The 21,708-nt window shown below is 44.5% G+C and overlaps 2 protein-coding genes across 23 annotated transcripts in view; one reads left to right on the forward strand and one right to left on the reverse strand.

The window, feature by feature from the left end:
• LOC147754762 (uncharacterized) overlaps positions 1 to 16,745 on the reverse strand; it is a 64,133-nt gene extending 47,388 nt beyond the window's left edge. For 6 of the 14 annotated variants that reach the window (XM_086993599.1, XM_086993598.1, XM_086993596.1 and 3 more), the window contains exons 1-2: positions 16,455 to 16,744; positions 15,659 to 15,865 (exon numbers count right to left, since the gene is read on the reverse strand). In XM_086993599.1, coding sequence (XP_086849725.1) covers positions 15,802 to 15,865; positions 16,455 to 16,711 — 321 coding nt within the window. In that variant the 5' untranslated portion in view covers positions 16,712 to 16,744 and the 3' untranslated portion in view covers positions 15,659 to 15,801. Of the gene's footprint in view, positions 1 to 6,775; positions 6,807 to 15,658; positions 15,866 to 16,376 lie in introns of all 14 variants that reach the window. The other 8 variants (XR_015330609.1, XM_086993603.1, XR_015330606.1 and 5 more) reach the window with 8 other exon arrangements.
• Positions 1 to 21,708, forward strand: part of mmd (disintegrin and metalloproteinase domain-containing protein mind-meld) — a 131,896-nt gene that overhangs the window by 36,783 nt on the left and 73,405 nt on the right. The window contains exons 1-2 of one of the 9 annotated variants that reach the window (XM_086993587.1): positions 13,223 to 14,033; positions 14,414 to 14,526. The exons of 4 other annotated variants lie outside the window; for them this stretch is intronic. Coding sequence is in view for 4 of the 5 variants with exons in the window: in XM_086993581.1 (XP_086849707.1) it covers positions 20,776 to 20,998 (223 nt within the window). In the remaining variant the exon portion in view is untranslated. Of the gene's footprint in view, positions 1 to 13,222; positions 14,034 to 14,413; positions 14,527 to 20,506; positions 20,999 to 21,708 lie in introns of those variants that run through there. 4 more of the 9 variants (XM_086993581.1, XM_086993578.1, XM_086993579.1 and 1 more) reach the window with 4 other exon arrangements.

The raw sequence follows: 21,708 nt of genomic DNA on the forward strand, positions 1-21,708 counted from the left end.
TTGGTGCTGTCTGCCGCTCGGTCATATTGCTTGCAGTTGAGTGTCTGCTGTCTGTCACATAGTCATCATTGTTCTCGGCTCCTATCTATAGCACAATGTAGCATCAAGAGTCGATGAGTAGGTAAGCATCCGGCTCTTGGAGTATTACCATCTTGGCCTGCTTCAAATAGAAGATGCTATTCTTTTTTTCCTATTCGTTGAGAGGGGACGCTTGTTGTTGCAGAATGTTCGCCTCGCGCGGTCGTCTGCTATCGACATAACAATATGGTACAAAAACAATTGAGCTAAGGAAAGCGCATCCGTCCATGCGACTGAGAAGGACAATGCTCGGACGATACGGACATAGCGGCACACACAAAAACAAGGCCACGTCGACATTCAGAGGGAATGCACGCGCAAAGAAAACCCGTGCAGAATAATAACCGGATGAATACAATTGCCACTATGGATAGAAACGACAGACAAGACAACTAATTTATTCGAGAACGTGTGGAAAACCCGAAATGCAAATTAACCGTATGACGAACGTAGTTTTGCCAGTGGTATAACAGTGAAGTTGCAGTGGCAAAATGGCAACAAAGATTCTCTCTTGATTATCAGCACCAATCAACCAATTCAGAATTAGGGAAACTGGCTACCGAAAATAATCATTTTGATTAGTTAGATAAATCTAGGACCCCGTTGAGAACAACATATCTGCTAAATGTTCCTCAACCAAAGGCCTCAAATAACGGCTCCTTTTTTGAATAAAATTAACTACGGCCCATGTTATATTTCCTTTTAGTTAAGGCAAAAGGGTAGATCTTCTCATACCTTTATTTGGATTGCCCCAGGGACGATCCTTAAAAATCCTTTGAATGGGATCGCATTTGACTCGTCGGCCAACTTAGCTGTTTACTTAGTAACTTAGCGGCAAACTGTCAGTGTTAATTCGCTATATATTAGCTAAGGCCAGCATGGTCGAGTTCGTATTATTTTTTGTCTATATTTCCCACGAGACTTTCTCGTATCGTCTAGCGCAATAGATTTTTTACTGCACCTGTCTAAATCTGGCTTGTTGCCTAAGTACTCGAATGATCCTAGGTGAAGGTATTTGCACATGTAACGTAAGTTTTTTTTTAATTCTACAAGATTACACACAAGAATAATTTTCTACAGCCACCTTTATCAAAGTTATTTTATTCTGCATCCCCTGAATAGCACTTTATAATTATTATAACAATAATAATAATTATTATTATTATTATAATTCATAACGAAACACTCTGAAAGCCATTTTAAAACAAACAAGGATCTTCACCGATGGACGACCGTGAGCATCGGCCAAGAAGGAAAGCAGAAGGACCTACTTAGGAGCGATCATCAATTAGGTTAATTCCAAAGCATTTAGCTACGTTAAGCTTCAAATGCACTATACGATTAAATAAATACGGTTAGCTGTGATAAACAACCAATTAAGCTTGAAAACTATTGCTCAGATAGATGTATACATGCACACGTTCCCTGTATGCTACGAAATGATGACCTTCTTTAGGCTCAAATGCCATCACTTCTTTTATCCCGGCCTTTAGACTATATATGTGCACCTTGCGCCTACATTATTTCAAAGGGAATGCGAGGCCTTGAGACGTAAAGCTGATTCAGAGTATTCCCCTTTCTGTTCAAGGCTGCTCCTCTCTTTTCTAACCGATTATAATTAATGTTTCGCATAGCGAGTTAAATACGACTAGCAATGCTGCTTGATCGGCCAGCTGGCCAACCAACGTGGCAAGTGCCAATATGATAGACCTTTAGACAGACACTGGCAAAAAAAAGCAGAGGACAAAAGTATGCCGCCTGTCCCTATCGGCCAGTGGCGGTGTAACGTCTTTTTTCGGTGATAGCTGTGAGGTCGACCGCGGCTGTGGATGGAGTTCGAAAATGTTCCGGACGACTATGCAGCCTACGGTCTAGGCCTTATACATCTTCTGTTCGTCAGAAACGTTGTAGTCCCTCCCTTTATACTCCAAAGGCCGTCAGCTGCTAACTTTAACAGGGAAGCGCGGCTCCCAAGGCGATTTCGAACAGACTTGTCGTTCCTTTGCGCTGAGCGTCGTTTCCCACAGGTACCAATACTATGCTGTTTGTGGCTCTGCGCCGATGTTTCCAGCCCTGCCAGGCTGCCCTTTTCCTTTTCTCCTTTATCTCATCCTTGTCCTCCTTCTAGCTGCAATGAAGTTTCTATGGCTGCAGCAGCAGTGGCGACACAATCAAAATAATGCCTTTGTTATCTCTCCATATAGTTATACTAAATGGTCGTTTGCTCGAATTGAAATAAAGCTAGCCACTAAGAGGGGCAGCAGTGGCCAGGGCATCAAGCTAAAGCAAAACGAGGAACCAGAACAGGCAGTTTTCAGTGGTAAGTAATAAATAAATAAGCAATAAAGTATGTACTCTGTACGACTTGATCTACAATGGTCTATAGGCCTAGGTCAGAAGCTGCATTTTACAGTCAGCTAAGTCACATAACGGTCGCGTTATGCGACATACGTGCGCAATGAATCAGCTGTCTGCTGACAAAGTTGAAACTTCATTGAAAAGAAACCGTTTTGTCCTAAATGCTGGTGCAAAACAGACAGAATCAATAGACAAATCGGAAAAGTAGGTAGAGCTGGATAAATTCATTTTATTGCTTAATTCATGCATGACACATAGGTACAGATAACTTTAAACGATCATAAATACAATGCAAGGCCCGTACGCAAAGACTGGATAAAGACTTGGTATAATATATATGGTACCTCTAGCTTACAGGCTAACGTATCATTCGTTCGCCATTTGTATTGAATGTAAACGCACCTATGTGGATTCAATGTATCGCGTACACCTTCGAGTTTCGATCACGGCTTTTGTGAACGGACACTTTATACAAGCTGTGGTGATCTTGTATACTCGATCGGGTACAGACATTTTAGAAGTTTCCAATAATGTCTATATGTAAGTGGACGGAAGTGTTTCGAAGCAGCAAACGTATGTTAATTAAGAATGCCGTAAACCACTAGGCTTTTTCACTTAATACAGAAACGTCTACGCGTATATATATATATATATATATATATATATATATATATATATATATATATGAGAGCGTCAAAAGATGATAGCTTATTTGAAAAGGTCCACTTTTATTGGCAAAATATATCGCCCATTGATTGTTCCGAGTCACAAATGCAGAAAAACGTGTGATGCTGAGTTTTTTGACGACTTTGCCTTTTTTGACGCGACCACTTATTAGAAAGCACTTGCTGGAGTTTCCATATGACTAACCTGCAGAACATGAACCTTGGGGTCGCTGGGTCAGTTAACGACCAGCCCAGCTGTGTAGAATAGGAATTCGCAGAAACCGAATCGTTTGGAAAGTGACGAGTTGGCTAACATCAGTAGTCTCTTTCTAGCCGCGAGGTCGATTGACTATCCAGCTCCATTGGTTGTGAGTGAACAAATCCTGCGTATAATACAGGACGATGATGTGAGCTTACATTACTGCAAGCAGACGTCTGCTATTGCTACTTAGCGATTATCTCGGCCAAGTAGCTTCTAAATTGTTTGTTATTTAAGCCCACACCTCTGATCAAATCGCTGGCTGGATGTTCACGATAGCTACATGATCACTGACTTCACCTACTTTTGTTCGGTTACTTTAGGATTATTGCGAAGCCGGACAAATGATTTTTCCCACATTTTTATAAACACCTTATTAATCCGAAATATTTAAAACGTATGTCTCTTAGAAGCGCTTCAGTCCCCTTTACGATTTCGGCCTTCGCTGTTTTTTCGCGTTATCACCCACGTCGCCGCCGATAGTACGGCCACCTTTTTATGGCAAAGCACATGGGAGCAACAAAGCTACGCAGACAACAAAACTATTCAAGCTCTGTCCAAGAGGAAGTGGTCTTTGCCCGACCGCCGTCCCGGCGTTCGCTCGCTCACTCACTCACTCACTCACTCGTATCATACCTGTAACAACAACAGCAGGAAGACTATCCGCCCCCCCGCTATATTGTACTCACTATACACTGTCTATATATAGAGACCTATTCGAAACAAGTTTGCTGTTGCTGATCGCCTCAGGACTTGAAGAGACGCGTGTGTCGCCCGTTTTGTCGGGTCGGCCGCCAACGCCACTTCAGATAACGGGGGGAGGGAGTCCCCAGCGGTTCTCTGGGCACGCGGTTGAAGTAACCTGCCATCGAGCCCGAATTTGGCTGGATAGGCCCCCATTGGCTTGCCCAAGACTCTGCGGCTGTAGCAGCGTTCTGTGGAGAAACCCACTGGCCTGCGTTTCCTTCCATCTCCTTGGCAAGGATTACTTTGAAAAGCCGTACACTAGCTGTTTGACTTACTATGTATGGCTGCTAATTTGGAGGTGAAACTATATCACTTCAGCGGGGAATGTGGGTTATGGGCTCTCTCTAAGGTTGCGCTCTGAAATTGACCCTTTTGTTCGGGTTCCGTGCTCAGTCGCAACAATGTTGTTTGTCACTGTGACTATTTCGACTATTGGTGTTCTTAAAAACGCAAAGGCAGGAATTAGTCTGCGGACAGATGAAGACTACGGCAAGTGAGATGCGAGCCTTATGCGTAGATTGCAGGGCCGGACACAAATCGATCCAGCTGCAGTACGGCCTATGGGACTGTGTTAAAAGCTTCACGCGATCCATTATTTGATTGTGTTTATAATGTTTGTACGACAAACAAGGTCTTGCCTAAATTATGCTTAGCAAGACCTTGTTAATAAAAACAAGCATAAGACATTTAATATTTGAGTATGACTTCAGTACTATACAGTCTCGACTATAAGATGAGACCGAATGTTGTACGTTTTGTTTTCTAGCCGTTATAGTATCACTTTCACAATGTAAACTGAAATGGTAATAAAAGTGTGATTTCAATACGTACATATTTGCCCTATACTGATTTCATAATGTGCTTTGCCTTATTATTATTATTATTATCATTTATAATAAGCATGATGACATAATTCAGCTCACAATAATCGATCTACGTTGCCGAAAACAATAACCCTATGGTTGAAATAACAACACGTAGTTCAGTCTCCGTTGCAGTCCGTTCAGTCGGGAGTTAGATAGATTAACGCTTGCGAACGAAGTAGCAGCGATTGAGTTTACCCACCGGCATTCAGCATTCGTTTTCTCGCCTGCCAATTCGTCGCTATCCAGTGAAATTGTTTCCTTCCCAAGTGCATTTTTACTACTACTACTACTACTACTACTACTATTACTGTTGCTATTACGATTACCTCTGTGCCTCCGAACGACCTGAGCGACTAAACAGATTCGGCCTGTTGGGACAAGCTGAAGCCTGTAGGGAGCTGCAGTCGCAACACTCAGCCGGCCGCTAGCAGTCTTCGTGGAGCATCGGTCCGGAAGTACACGATTTGGCTGGCGCTCACTTCGACTACAACCAATTGCATTTCCCCTTACGGTCGAAATTTGTGAGAAGGACGCTGCTTCCCCGCTCTCTCGAGCCGACGGCTGGCCTGCTCGACACGTTCACCTCCTCTGCCATCGCATCTACCTATGGGAAATGTAGTAGAAATATGCCTCACGACGACAGGTGATGGTTGTCGCTCCACGCCCCCTGAAGCCACCTTGAACAGCTCCACCCCCGCCATAAACGAGTGACTCACAGGCAGAACAGAAAAGAACTGAACGCAAAATACCCCCAAGACGAAGCATCCATTTAGCTGTCGATGAAACTCGCCAAATCGTGTACGTGTAACTTACGCGAAAATAGTCATAGTAACTTGGCTTATTATCATAGTAACTAGCGACAATTAAGTGAGCATAATTGCAATTGTTCCACACTATTTGATCGCTTTCCATATAAGCAGATGCGTACGATCGAATGTGTCACTTATTCCCATGGCATCGGATCCAGACGTTGTTTACGGAAAGCAAATATTCTTTTTACAATTTCTAAACAACGTAAGTTTTTCCTAACCCACCGTAACCCACTGGATTCGATTTTGATGTTCCATTTCAATAAAATCAATCTTCCGTCCACACATGGTAAAACATAAAATATGGGGTAACAATCCGAAAGATACATTTACGAGGTCAAATCGTCACCGGTTATAGCAAAAAAAGAATCAGCCAAATGAATAAATATTTTAATTGAGAACTGTTGCTCAGCCTCAAACCGACGCGTTACGTGTTCTTCCCGATTACTCTTGTCTAGTCATCACTAGGTTGTGAACCTGTAACCTAGAGTACATAATAGGTGTTTACCTGTCAAGCGTATCCATGGTCCATAACCATTTTTCAAATAAGTGCGCGTCTCACGTACGGGAATATAACTCCGAATTTTCTTGATAGTGTTAAATGGGTATCCACCTTGGACATAATCATATTGGCCTAGTCGACTCTGATGTCAGGACAGTAGTTGGTAAAATTCACGGTGTGTTTCGGCCTTTATATTTAAGATGGCTGAGGTCACTTGCTTCATAGGCAGGAGACTTCGACTCTGTAGTTACGCTCGTAACTCATTCGTCGTTGAACGTAAGTGACTGATAAAAGGTAGCAGCGGTAGTGGCGCAGGACAGCGCCGGTACAGAGTGTGAAATAAAAAAATATATATTTTTGTATATAAACACATCAAAACAATGGCATGAGATTGCTGATTCTATTTACAGAAAGAGCATTACTGGGTTAAGGCATATACATTTATGTTAAGAATTGCTTTGCACAGTCTATGAATGTCAGAATGGACTAACCTTTGGTACATCGTGTTTGTGGGACCCGTAGCTGTAATTTGTAAGAGACGTTGTTTATAAATGGCCTGTTAACAAACACTCTAGCATGACATATCTGTTTGTTTATGTAGCACATAAATAGAGAATATCAGTGACAACAAAAGCTACCTCGATTGTCGATACCGTCTTTCTACTTATTTGCCGGAAGCCGCTGCAATATATTGTTGGCTTTCACAACTGGAAGACGTAGATCAGCGCCATATCAATATCGATAAACGCGACTAAAGTATGTACAGGGATCAACCACTTGCCACCTGCCGTTCACCGTTGATTGCCACTTGTGCCGTCACCGACGGTGCATAATGTCATCAATTTAATTTATTGTTATCTATCTTATATTGCATGGTACATGCACTGTATAGTTACAATATATAGCGGTTATAATCGACTAGCTGTCTAGCCGGTATTCCTGGTGCCGCCACCAATATTGAGAATTATAAACCAAACAGTCACTCACACACCATCAGATACGTGCAACAAGCGTCGCATTTGCCTGCCCAGCCAGCTGACTGGCTAGCCGCCCAATGACAGGAGAACCCACGACTGGGCAGGACAGACCCGAACGGGCTCAAACGTGCAGCCCACAATATTTTCCCCTGTGTCGCTGCTGCCACTGCTGTAGCAGCGATGGCCCAGATCAGTGGTCCGCAGTGGCCAGGGTTTGCCTCTGGGATGGTTACGTTTTTCACCAGTGTGCCACAGCCGCTGGGAACGAAGCTACTGAACGCTAGCTGAAACGAAGCAGGCGGAAGATTCCCGGTTCTTCCTTGCTGCCAGCGACAACTGTCGCTAGTCGACATTGCTCGATGGCCAGCGTTGTTGTTGTTGTGGTGACGATAGTGGCAGTACTTATTAGCCGGCTTGTTTTGACACTCCTCTAGGTGACACTAGCTGACATTTATTCCTGTAGCCGCTATCCTTTCCCGCCTGTGTTCGGGGTGAGGCTTCTGGGCTATTATCCTAGTGGGGCAGCGACCCATTGTGATCCGGCCACCTGCTTTCCGTTTCCTATTCAGAGGAAGATTTTCGAGGCTGCGGGCTTTGTTCGGTAGGCGTATGCCGGATGGCGACGGGTAATGAGAGGCAGACCCTGTGTGCAGCTCCGTCGGATCGCGATGATCCTAAGCTTATGAAAACGTCGTACTTAAATGAGACCTACCACTAGTCTCTGCCAAACTAAGGTAGCCAAACGTAGGCCGTAAGAAGAGAGCCTTACAGGGAAAAACTCAGCACCGAATCATCGTTGCTTCCGCCGACCCTGGCTCTTCGCTATATCCGTCGGTCGACCATTGCAAGGAACCCATAGAAGCACGCGCCTAAACCCTCCGACTCCGGAAGTTATCTTCCCTTGAGGGGCACTCTCGACTCCCGTCATCGGCCAACCTGCTTACAGATACAGTACACCCTATACGAGCGCTTCAACGCTCCGAACAACCGTGACGACATCTACGTCGGTCGACCACACCAGCAGACGGCAACAGCAACAATCAAAATAACAGTATTTTCTGTTACTATGACTTTTATTATAACAACTTAAAGCAAATTGTTACTGTTCTCATGAAGCAAAATGGTTACACAAGATTAAAAACCCTACCCAGTCACAAGGGGCAGCCTACCTATATATAAGCTACCCCTTGCGACTGGGTGTATGCATATACATATCTATATCTGTGTCTGCGTGTGTGTGTGGCTGCAAAGGTTCATTCAAAGTATACGCTATTATGTTCGTGGTGCTAGCCACTTAGAGTGTTGTACACTCTGTGTGGGTGGGAAGAACTTGGGCACCACGTAGACATTATGTCCCGCGTTTCGTTGATAGGCTCACAGAAAGGCATTCAGATCACTCTTGCTAGCAGCCGCCAGCAAGCCGCACGTCTATTGCAGCATATGTCCGCGGGTTCAGCTCGTACGGTGGCTCGATGTGCAGATATCGGCGGCCGGACGAGAATCGCGGCTACTTCACTATACATAATAGTACATTGGGATCCATGGGGGACCACTTGTGAACCGCAGCACGGAGTTATGAGGTGATATGACGTGGCGTTACGCCCACTCAGGAAGGAAGTCATCAGGACCTGTTGTAAATCCTGACAGGATACACACATATCGGGGCACGCGCAGCAGGCGCTCGGAGGCAGTTGCTGTCTTGCCTTTCCTTGATACACACTGACACATAGAGAAGTACACTACGTTTCTTTCTTTCTAACGGGCCTGTGGTGACTTGGCGAGTAGAAAAAGCTTTTATTTAGGCTGTGAAAGTTCAGATAGGCTGATCGCGCCATGAATGTCTAAGGTCATTTACAGTTCAAAAGAGGTGCATTAATCACATACGCTCATCACCTTAAAAATAACAACCACTATTTTAAGTTATTAATAATATTTGTGTTGATTTTTTGACAAATATATTTGTTCTTCAACAGTGAAGACTTTCATTCTGTTTTCGTCGAACCGAGAATTTACACGATTTCGTATATTTTGATACAATTCTCTCTCAATTTTACAGCTTTATGCAGAGCTCTGGAGTGAACTCGAATAGATTTCAACAAAATCCAGCTTTAAACAATGAAAATACCTGAAAAAATTTCGTAGACGAACAAATAGATTCTTCTTAAGGAAACATTCTGTCGTTGCAGAGATGAATTATCGTCTAAACTCTGATGCACTGAAAAACTCTATTTTCAATGTGCACAAGACATATTTGAAACTTATTTTTATGAAAACTTGCATCAAGTACTATACGGAGTCTTTTGCCTTTTAACAAAACTGAAACTAGATTCACGCCTACATTCTAGTAGTGAACGAAAATAAAAGATATATTTTTAAACGTTGAAAGAATACGAAGTGCACCCCCCTTTCGAAAAAAAAAAAAAAGAAGCACAAAATAGACGAATACGACTATGTATTAAGTAAGTGTCCTGTCAGCGAACTTGCACTGGAAAGTGATTTAATGTGGCGATGCTCGAAAAGACGGTTGAGGATGATTTAAACGGAATGGAGTCTGGGCTAGAAGACTCTCTCACACTGGAGCAGCAAATTTCGGTGTAAAAGACCAAAGAGATAAGGGGGCGAAGTCTGTCTTTCACTTGAGCCTTTAAAGGAGACAGTCTTCTTGGGTTCGATTATTCCCTAGCCTGACTGAGCCTAAAAAAGGAGAACAATGATCCTTTTCAAATGGGCAGTACCTTCATACGATGAAGAACAGCGAACATTCAGTGTATTTATCGTCTTTTCGTGTATGAAAATAGGTTTGGTGATGTGTTTAAGCAGGTTACTATAACCAGTGTAAATGGTATTTAGACAAGGCCCAATCAATCCAGTATCATAAGCGTTGGAAAAGAAATACTTTATATTACAATAGGAAGGCAAGGATGAAAATGTGATTTTTAATGTGGCTTCGTACCCTGTTGTGTCGACTATTGCCCTAATACCATGAGTATAGTCACGAAATTATGCTATAACACTATTCTGTACATGTACCAGAATATCCGTTGATAAGCTATAGCGTACCAATCAGGTCATGATTTATTTAATGATGTACATAAAATTTTAGAATTCGATAAAAATTTCTCAATTGAATTAACTATCGGCCTATCTATGCTCCTCACCTAGGTCCGTGGGCTTGTCCGACCCAAAACGCCCCTTTACAGTGCATAAATTAGGCTGATTTTTTGTGGGTCTTTAAATTTCTCTTCTGGAAGGATTTGCATGGTGGGTGTAGCGGACTAGAAAAATACGTTTTTTTTTTTTTTTATAGAACATAACGTTCATTTGGTTCCTCGTAAACCGAGGCTAGCTTTACCGTTTAAAAACACCAACGCAGCCATTGACATCGTCTGATATATCATGAAATGCATGTCTCTGTGTAAATTGTACCGCATGAACGACTGTACTCAATATGCGTTGCATGACGAAACTCTGTTTACACTATGTTGCGGAAAAGCTATTGGAAAACAGCGAGCCGCCACTTATAGTTAACCCCGTATAACATATTTTTTAGCCTTTGCTTTCTACACGGGTAAAATAACACGTGTTTAACAGTAAAAGGGGTGCGAGTTAAAGCTCTGAGACCATTCTTTAGTACATAATGTCAGCACTGGTTGAAGGACACCGGAAAATGTAGTTTCAGGTTGGGACACACTGTTTATCGCGATGTTCTATTTCTTCGCTGGCGGAAGACTTTACCAGGCCTAACTTGGTCAGTGGGCAACAAAAAACCAAGGCGTTTACTAAACCCCACAATGAATGCTTTAATCTTCATAACGTACAAAGACAGTGCAATATATAAGGTATACAGTAAACGAGTAAACTGAGTCCTGACCAAAGGACACTGCATTACCGGTAATGCTGTCATGTCCCGAAATCCCAAGCGAACTTCTCTATCTTTCAAGTTGCTCATTTAATGGGATTAAGGAGACCTGGAGAACCGAACACGGCTCAGGAACAGTATGAATTTATAGCTATTGAGCAGTGAACTCCTGCTGTAAAGGTGCTGCAAAATATTTTTAACCAAACCAATTGAATTACTTCGTGCATCCGTATGTATCCGTGCCTATTCAAACCTGGTCAGAGCTACAGTGATTGCGGTTGCCTTAACGTTGGACTGTGTTGTCTACTCTGATGAAGACGATTAAATGAGACAATCTCAGAGACGCGACAAGCCCAGGAATGCTATTTAAGCATTGAGCAAAAGGACTGAAACAATGATCCAGCCTTCGTCAGTATCGCAAGGTAGCAGTCGAAGCTGCTGATTCGGAGTAAGCTGACAACAACCATCTAGCTGACGGATAAGTATCGACTAGTGCAAACGTTAGGGCGCACGGAAGCTGGCCAAACACACCCCCGAAGACTACTGAATGCATCATGAAAATAGGTAGGAGAACGTCGGTAAGAAAGAGGAAGCCCAAGTAGAGGACGAAAACAGAAAAGAAAAGACGTCAAAGAGGAAAAGAAAGAGCAGACAAAAGGAAAACGACGATGAAGACGGACACTTAGAGACGAGCTAGTTTAGTCGGGGCGGCTCAGTTTGCACACGGGAGAGAACAGCCATATAGACGTTGGGATAGAAGCGAACCGTCGACAAGGAGAAGACTTGACCATCACAGCATTCCCAAAAGACGAAGCGCAGGCTTGATCGCCAACTGCTTGCACAGCCGTCCGTTCGTTCGTCCAGCCGGCTGCTGCTGCCTCTACTACCCGCTGTCCCAGTCACTGTCAGTACCGCCTCGTGCTCCACTCATCGGAATCCTTTGTGCACCGCGATAGCCCCAACCCTATCTTCTCGCCCTAACGTTGCAGCTCCCATTACCCCTTTCAGCCCTTTCCTTGCCCCTGGGCTGCATGATACCAACACATGCGCACACAATACATACGAACGAGGATATCTCCGAATCCTCGGATCCTGCTTGCGCTCAACTCCGGCGTACCACTACTCACATTGTACACCGGCAGGACCGCCAGTAGGGCTACGGGCAAGCAAACGGGGCGTCGGTCGTTGGGGCTATTCTCCTTCAAACGAGGCAGCAGGGCCACCCCTGCTATATCCCTAGCCACCGCTATCCGGCATAAACGACCAAACTAGCGAGTGTCACTACCGCCGCTGCCAGCGGCATCGTCATCATCACCACAGCTACAGGACCACGGCCTCAATCTATGCCTCCATTCTTCTATTATAAGTTAGCTTGGACTCCGAGGAAAAGGCGCTGCTACCATTGCATCTGTCCTGCGTTGGTCGTCATTCCAAGACGAACAACGCAGCGCCACCTGGTGACCGATCAACGGCGATGGCGGCGGTGTACGACCCCAGGGGATGTGAGGAGCCAAGAGAGAGGGGAGCGAGCGAAAATGGAGATGTGGCCAGACCAAGATGCCCCTTTGCGTTGAGAGAAACCCCCTAAGGACAGGGTATGCCTCTGCGCACCGCCCGTCCTCCGTGCAACCATCGTTGTCCTCCGTCCACATGTTAAATTTTCTCCCTCCTCTTGCAGCATCCCTTCGGCGCTGGCCCCCACCATCAGCCCAGCCAAACGCTCAACCCGACCCTGAAACCGACTCCCGCTGTTGCCACTGCGGCCGTCAGCCCAACGTTGCCCGAGAGCATTTATTCCCAGCGTTTACCACTGGCAACCGCTAGTGCAACGACGTCGACGTGGTTGGGCAAGACGAACCGACCCGCCGTGCTTCGTAGTAGCTATCACCACTCTGTGGGTCCGCACATTCCGCGCTTTACACATGTGCCCTTCCTCTCTGTCGCGTACACATCGCCTTTTGAAGAAAGGGCAACTAAGCAGTAGCTGCCGCCGTTATTTCGTTCGCTCAGCTCAGCAACGGCGGCGGCAGCAGTAGTAGAAGAAATAGTGAAGCAGTACGTTCTTTAAAAATCGAGGGACCTTCTCACTCGTAAGGATGCTGTCTGCTGGCCCTAGCTGGCCGGCTGGTTTCTGAGCTCGGTAAGCCGCCTGCCTGGTGTGCGAGAACCGGGAAAAAAGCCACTCGTTCAAAGTTGCCTCCTCGACTGCTGATGTAACTAGCCAAAACGACTTGTGTAGCGTTCGCACACCCTCCAGCGCTGAGAGTAGGCGCAGAGTGCAGAGGAAGCGCGGACGTTCCACACAAGAGGATGGTAAGGACGAAACATGAAAGAGGAACAACAGCAGTAGCAGCAGAGGGGCAGTAGATCCCCAAAGACAAGCATAGGAGCGGGTGAAGGCGGAGAGCTGGCGACCCCTGGGAGTCAGACAGAGCATTACAACGGTTCCTTGCTGCAGTTCACTGCCACTGCCACCGTCTTTGGAAGAGTGGAACGGCAGTAGCAGATAGGCTCAGACGCAGACATAGAGAATGGACCATGACGACGACAACAACGAATGGAAACCACTTATAAGCAGCCAGTAGCTAGAGGCCAAACGCTTATAGGTAGAAAGAAGTCTGGCTGACTAGCAGGACAACCCCCTTTTTTAGCGACGCGCAGGCCGTTCATCCCAAGAGTGAGTTTGCGGAGGAGAGAACTTGCGACTTTGGGATTGTAGGAGCGTAGTCGCTAGAAGGCCTGTGCTTGTCCGTTTCGGGGATTCGTGAGAGTTCGATGAAGAGAATGACGACGTAACGACCGGGGGCACTATGTCAGCCAAACACAGCAGCAGCTTGCTCGATCTTGGAAGAGTCGACCTGATCAGCCTCGAACCAGCTGGGGTTTGTGGCTTTTCTCTCCTAGGGTGAGCAGGTAAGCAGACAGACTAGTTCCCAGGCAGGCCGTAGTCGAATCTACTAGTACCTTAAGCTACTGTTTCTACCTTTTTTCTGTAGCAATGCAGTACCTAGATATACGACGAGAACAACAGTAGTTGCAACTCCAACAAACCAATAACGAAGAAAACAATGTGGCGTTGGTGGCGACGGTAGCGGAAGCGGGTCAGACCCAGGTAGACTACAACGCTCGTTAGCACTACACCCACAAATATTATTATAATTACGTTTAAAACAGCTACCAATGTATAAAGCCGGACCGTATGCATACTAACCGTTATTCTAAATCCTTGGTGGTTGCCTTCGTCCGCTATTGCTCGGCGTAACATTACGATAATATTATTGCATATTTTATAGGGTAACCAAGTCAATTAGCCCAGAGACGGCAGAATCTGTGGCGAGCCAAAAGGGCGTAGGCTGAAGCCCCCTTGCACATACACATACCTACAGGTTGCATTGCCAGCAGCAGGGTAAGCACTCATTCTCGACAAGACATCATCCAGCTGTAACTTGATGAGATGGTCGTGTGTACCATTTGATACTAAACCAGTTACCAAACACGATCGCCCTTGTTCTAAATGCAAGCAACAGCTAAATGAGTAGCATTCATACGGAAAGTTACTACCAGTAGGAACTATGGTCACGAGTGGCTGTACCTATTAAGTTTAGTGTTTTATCTTTTCGTGGACAAAGAACAAAAAAATAATGAACATGATGCAGCTTTTTTTTTTCATTTCTTAATGATGTGTGCATTTAAACTGGCTGTTAGCTTAGGGTTTGGCCTACGGACCAGCATCTCTAATCTCAATGATTGACCCAGCCATGCGACACTTGACTGAGGCAGTGTCCTAATATCAAATATGCATATCTCCTGCAAATGAAACATTTCCATCTGTACAATGGAAGAATGACAGGAACCGTTCGCACGTCCTGTACACGATGACATGTAAAAGACATGTTGGCCTTGACAAGTGACTTGGAAAGCTATCAAAACTGAGGTTAGCATTCTGTGATGACCGAGGAAGTATGACACAAATTTTAGAAAAAAGGATGCGTAAACTGAACTAAAACAAAAGTTAGCTGAAGACCAACATGCGCACCAATCTAGTTAAGCGGCAATAAAATAATCGAAAATTCAACGTTTCCTATCGTTGTAATTTGTACTTAAAACACCTAAGAACAATCTAGTTTTAATAAAGGAAGGAGTTTCTTAACATTCAGTAATATACTGGATTTCTAAAAAGGCAGAAGGCAGATGCTTCCTTCCGTCATGCGTTAGCGTTACTATTTGTTTGCTTATTTATATTTTGTTTTAGATGATGTATCTAATCCTGTTTTGAAACGTTTTTGTACGTTTGCATAGTATCACGTTGAAACGAATGCGGCACGATGGCGTTACTTGAGTCCGATTTTTACGTAAATCATCATCTAATATGGATGATGATTTACGTAATGTTTTCGTTTTCTTCTACTGAAATTACAAGTAGTGTACTTTGTCGTTCCATGCCTTATTTAACGCAGTAGGATTTTATGAATAGCGCCAAGGGGACGCATGCGATCCATGTTGAACACGCTTAGTTCGTTAACGGTTTATCGACCTACTTGATAGTGACGCCGCATGTATATCGTTTTACGTAAATACAATAAGACAGCGTTGAGTCTCGTAAGGATGTAGCGCAGGTATCTTCCTTTCTCCGACGACGGGTGCAATTAGGCCGTTATGGACTCTCGAAAAAGGTTTTCGTTCATAAAATTCCAAAGGGCCTAACAGAATCAGCTATCTTCACAGCAGCTGTACCGCAGTTGAGCCTAAAATTGATAAAACAGGATTAGCACAATAACAAGCTGGATTCGAACCAACGATCATGGAACTGGAAATGTACGCATTGATGACTTTAAGACAGCCGCCTTTTAAGATAGACTGTGGAGACCAATGCTGCAGCAGGCACGCCCAAGTTCTGGTCAAATGCTACATAGAAGGTTTCCCTTGGAAACAGCGGGAAGCGATTAGCGGCTTGTATAATCTTACAAAATTTCACTTATATTCAATAATTCATAAGTAGATGCTATGAAATTTAAGCGTGTAGAGCTTAACATTGCAAATGGCAAATGTCACGCACTCCTACGGATCTCTCAGGCTGCACAGCTGATATACAGACCCTCAATACAGGTATGCGCAAAAAAGCAAAATGATTCCCTATTGTGGGCTAGGGACCTGACGTCTGTGAGCAGCAACGAAAACAAGCGACCCAAACGAAAAATGGGCCAAATACGGAAGAAATTTAGGTTTCAACAACTGTGGTCGTCGGCAGTTACTTGCCACTTATCTGGCACCACGCATCTTCATTAGCATCCCGCTTGCTATGCTCACCGAGCGCTACCTTCTCTCACAACTCACAATGTCGAGCTCAGACGTTCAGGCAGGACTGGGTTACTCCGTATTAGTCCCATACGACTGCTATTAGAACCACACCACCGGCACTGGCGGGATTTGGCCTCTTGTGCTGAGGAGGCATTTACATCTTTGCCCATCCTGTGTTGTTTGAGTTCTTTCCTCACCCCGAATTCCCTCACCGCGCAGTGATCATCAGCATCATTTGCAACATTGTCAGCGTCATCGTTATCATCACCGTCGCCGCCACTGCCATATTCCATCTAGGGAAGTCGCTTTTTATTTTTTAATCTCACTCCCTCGCTTTTCGACTCTCTGCTTGGGCTCTCCTTGTCTCTCTCACGCACGCACACTCACCCAATTTCTCACTTTCCTTCGATCTTCTTTTTGCCGTTCTGTATCTGTCTCACAGCACGACCAGCAGCAGCACCGCTAGCGTTTAGTTGGCGGCTCTAACTGACTACACGTTTTTGGCAAACTGTGGCAGCCGCTTTCGTTGCTTTGGCGTTTGTGGGTGGCCCTGTCCAGTTAGCTCAATGCTGGTACGCTACCTCTGCTTCATAGGCAATGCAGACGCTATAGCAGCGCATAGCGTTCCTGTTAGAGAGAAAAGAACGCCATCTTAAAATAATATAGTTCTTCTTTGATCAGGCAACAGTAAGGCTCACCGTGGCCTCTCCGTGGCTTTTCTTGCCCGGAGATTAACATGACTGGCAGCAACGCCACAGCAGCCTGGCAGACACTGAATAGAGGAAGGCTATGGCGTCTGCTGGCTTATTTAATGAAGTCCAGGCAACGGTAAAAGCGTCGAAGAAGATCGAGCCGTAGCTCACAGACTTCGTCTTTGCCTGTGCCCTTTCCGGCTTCAACCGCGAAGGTGAAGCTTTCAATAACCGATGGAAAAAGAGGGGTTGGGAGCATGAGGATAATGGGGTATTGAAGGCTGGAAGTTATTTCCCAAATCAACTAGCTATAGTAGTACAGAGAAGCTTAGATGCGACGGAGACGGGTATCTCCTATACGTTGCGTCAGATCGCACCAAGATAAGGATATTTTGTGGCAATAGTGAGGGGACACTCTTTACGAATAACCAATTCAGAAGATAGGCTTCGTCTAATCAGGGAGCAACAACACTGTCGTTATATGCTATAAGTCAAAGCAAGCAAGTTCAACACGAAAAAGTGTACAGTCCTCTTATCAAGCCTCTAAGATAGCTGGGCTGAGCGTCAAAGAGAGGTCTTTCCGATCAGGTTTATCACTATCTTTTTGATCGCTGCCTTCCACGTCATCGCACGGGTCGTCTTCGGATCTCCGATCCTCAACAAGCTACGACGCCGATGTATACGTTTACGCGAATAGAAAGAAGATCAAGCGTAAATTAGGTGACAGAAAAAGACGCGAAAAGCTTGAAAAGGCAGGAATTTTGCTTCCGCACGATCCGTCGTCAGCCTCTCGAAAAATATGAAATGCAAGAAAAAATATGCGGTACTCGAGCGTACAATAAAATGCCATTAAGGTCACAAAAACTAAAAAGAAGCCATCTCACACACGCACGTAGCTCGCTCTACATGCACACCAGTGCTGTCAACGACCGCCATGAGTAATGCAGATGAGAATTGTACACAAGAATAAGTAACTGAGGGGTGACGCCAACTCAGCAAGTGATGCTGTTGGTACAGGCGTTGCAGAGGCCGAAAAAGGTAAGCGTCAGGCGTCGAGTACAGGATGGCGTAAGGAGAATGATGTGCGCGGTGACGGCAGAAGAACGAAAGGCGGACGTGGATGATATATGATATAAGCTGCTGCATCACATAGGTGATAAGCAGCGACGACGACTCTAACTGTGTCGCGATAGGGGAATGGTATACGCGTAGGTGAAGAAGATGAAGCGCAGAGAAATAATTATTGCAGATGCCGTTAGGATACTGACTTTTTGAGCAGCTTGGTGAAGTTTCCCGGCTGACGCGGCGTATTGCAGGAATCTGATGAAATTGAAGTCAGCTGAGCTACAGGATAATATCTGTATAAGTTAGGGCAAAAGCGAGAAACGCGTATTACATGTATACGTGTACATAAAGACCTAAATTGTGTTGCAATAATGCTTATTTATCTCCAACGTATAGTCGAGTTTCTTAAAGTTTTCCCAGCGTTGTTTATAGCCAAATTTGCTCTATATAAAATCTTGTCATGGACCTCGCAAAACGCTCAGAGTAGGCATGACAGGTATACGGATATTTAAGAACTATTTCAAGAGCGAGGCATTTTATAACGTATATATGATAATGGACGACAATCTGAAACGCATAGCAGATCTACAGGGTGACACATTTAAATATGGAGAATTCTTTAATGCTTTGTTTCTAAGACTGCGTCGTTTTGTGTCGTTTTTGATCGCCATATTTACTTAATATAACCGCCATTCATCGCGGTCACAGCTTCCGCTCGGGACCAAAGCTACTCATGGGTCATTTTTGTAGTACTCCTTTTTTGCTCAGCAAATAGTTTTTTTTTGTGATAGTAGCCGTATGTTAAGCTATATTGATAACTTGTTAAAATGTCGCTCGAACAAACACTTTGAACGGAATAAAAAACAAAAAGCTAAAAGTTTTCCTAAGCTCAGAACCAAAGTGCTAGTAAGGTCAAAAAGACTAACCATTGGAGCTTATCTAAGCGATCAATTGCCAGCCTATACTACCCTTTTTAAAACAGCTATATATTATAATATCAAAAACGTAGAGTTATTTTAGAAAATATTCGAGCCTGTAGAGTTCTATCGAGGATATGCCTGATAAAGTCTTTTATGATGACCCACAAGATGGAGCGGCTCGAAAATTGGCAACAACGTAGACTGTCAATATGAAGATTAGATAATAGTTGACTTTCACTCAGATTAGAAAAGCAACATATCATTACAAGTCACGTTCTAGAGCAAAATTACTTTTGTTGGGTACCAGAAATGTCAGATGAACGTACGTCTGTTTTGACAAACAAACTTGATCAGCTTGTCATCAGAAAATACGATCCAACCGGAAAATGCCCGCCGCTCTCGTTATCGATCCGAACACACGAATACCTCACAAGATAGGAGAAAACACACAGATTCTTAGTTCAATGCCAGTAGGGAGATGTGAGTTACTGTCAAATTACCTACCTCTTCTGCAAAAGGGCCCAGTGTCCGATGTTGCCATGCAGAGCGTAAACATTTGTGGCGGATAATAACGTTGGTAATTTGCCAAATTTAATTGTACTTAGTAGACTCTAGCCCTAGCAGTTCTGAAGCCAAACAACACAGTCTGAGGTGTTACGACTTACTAGGACATCTAGCCGGTCCATCACAATCAACGCCATCACTAGAAATTCAATAACGTCAGCCGACTCGATAGATTCTTAGAGCGCTACCAGATGTAACTAATATGGCCTTACGTTACAAAAACAAACAGATCCCTTTTGATTTTTTCGCAAACCTTATCACTCTAATTCATCGAGCTTCTCGTTTACATATATATGTATGTATATATAGGGGGTAATGTGCTAGACTGAGCAAACCCTTTTTGCAAAAAACTAACATATCTTAGAATTTGAGATTTTTTGCATTACAAATACTCGTTCTACCCTTATTCCTACATTAGCCAGTACTCGGCTCGTAATGGACAAGGACTATTCAGACTTCTATATGCTTGTACATGAGCTAGGAAAACTACAAGAGGCTAAAAAGCAGCAATTTTTTAGGTTTTTATAGAAATGTGCACGTGACTATGTTTAACGGTATGGCCTGCTGTCGTGGCCACAGTCACAACCATTACTGCCTGTTCAATATATATCGCACTACGGTACTAAACCGCGAGGTAAGTGCCTATACCCTCTTATCCGTACTCGGGAGGTACTGAGCCTAATTTCGAATCTGCTTATAGGAATTGTCCTACTGTTGCTTCGGCTACGATTGGTAGTCACGATCTGTTCAGGTAGTGTGACGCGATTGTATTTTGTAGGAAAGGACGGCATCGCTTGCTGCTGTGCTGCCCACATTTAGCGGACAATAGCCAACGACGACGATGGCGGCGTCGGTGGAGGTGCTGACACACGAACTGCTTTTTGCCGACCCACACTGGTGGCACGACCCGATCTAAACAGATAACTCATTGGGTCGTCTTTGCCAACGGAAAACCCATTCAAATGCATATGTCTTTTGCCGCGTTCGTCGTCGTGCGAGTCGGTGTGGCACAAGCGAGATACAAAACTGCAGTGACTGCTTGTCGGACCGTTAGACCTTACGTTTCTAGGATCTTCTTGGTTGACAGCCTCCTGCCAGGGACCGTTACCGCAACTCATGTTGGTGCAGTGCATCGGCATCTTTATACGGCACTTGCTATTGAGGGCACACGCTAACGATGGCAGTACAATCTTATGGGGGAAGGATGATGAAAAGCATTACATTCAGAGAGCTAGTTATGAGAAACATTTCGAAGTTGGACAACAGTCAGCATGTGAGGCATCACATAATGTCGTCGCAGACGGTAGATTACTGATCTACATAAATGTGTCGTCATTCGGTAAGTGATTACGTAGAGATTGACGTAACTGTGAGATGGGTCTGATGTTTCTCCTACTGGCTGTGTGAAGATGCTCGAAAAACGCGCTAATTGTATGGACTATTGTCGCATGAAAAAAAGTGCTACATATTTACATTATGGCCGCGTTCTTTGACATTAGGTTAGAAAGCGCGATAAAGAGGTGTTCTGCTTAATTATCGTTTACTCGAATGAGCTGCCGTTTTTGGTGACCTACCGCTGTGACGCGGCCAAATAATAATCAAATTGACGTCGAAGTTCGATATCGTTGAACCGAAAGATGCCGTACTTTGTTGCCATCGGTGCGTTTTTCCGACGCAGAGTCAATCATGTGGCAAGTCGGGGAATAAATTTGCCCCGGGGCGAATCGAAGTTCGAAAGCAATGTCCAATGTAAACCAGCGAGACCACCTCTCCTGCTTTGAACAAACAGGCAGAAGCCGTACTTTGTCACATAGTGCAGTAGCTTGTGAACGTGTTACTTGAAAATTGGTACCAAACTCTAATGACGAAGCAATGGCAGACATGTGCACTTTTAACATAATCTAAAATGATCGGGCCGAAGCTCAGACAGTATCGATGTTACTCGCACATCTTTGTGGTTTTTCGACATTTTCTATTGGCTAACAGCCTACGGCAGATACATGACAAATTTCGCCAAAACGCATTTCAGCATTAATACTCTAATAGACC

The sequence above is a fragment of the Varroa destructor genome, unplaced genomic scaffold (genome assembly GCF_002443255.2).
Source record: "Varroa destructor unplaced genomic scaffold, Vdes_3.0 BEIS01000006.1, whole genome shotgun sequence".
NCBI lineage: Eukaryota > Metazoa > Arthropoda > Arachnida > Mesostigmata > Varroidae > Varroa > Varroa destructor.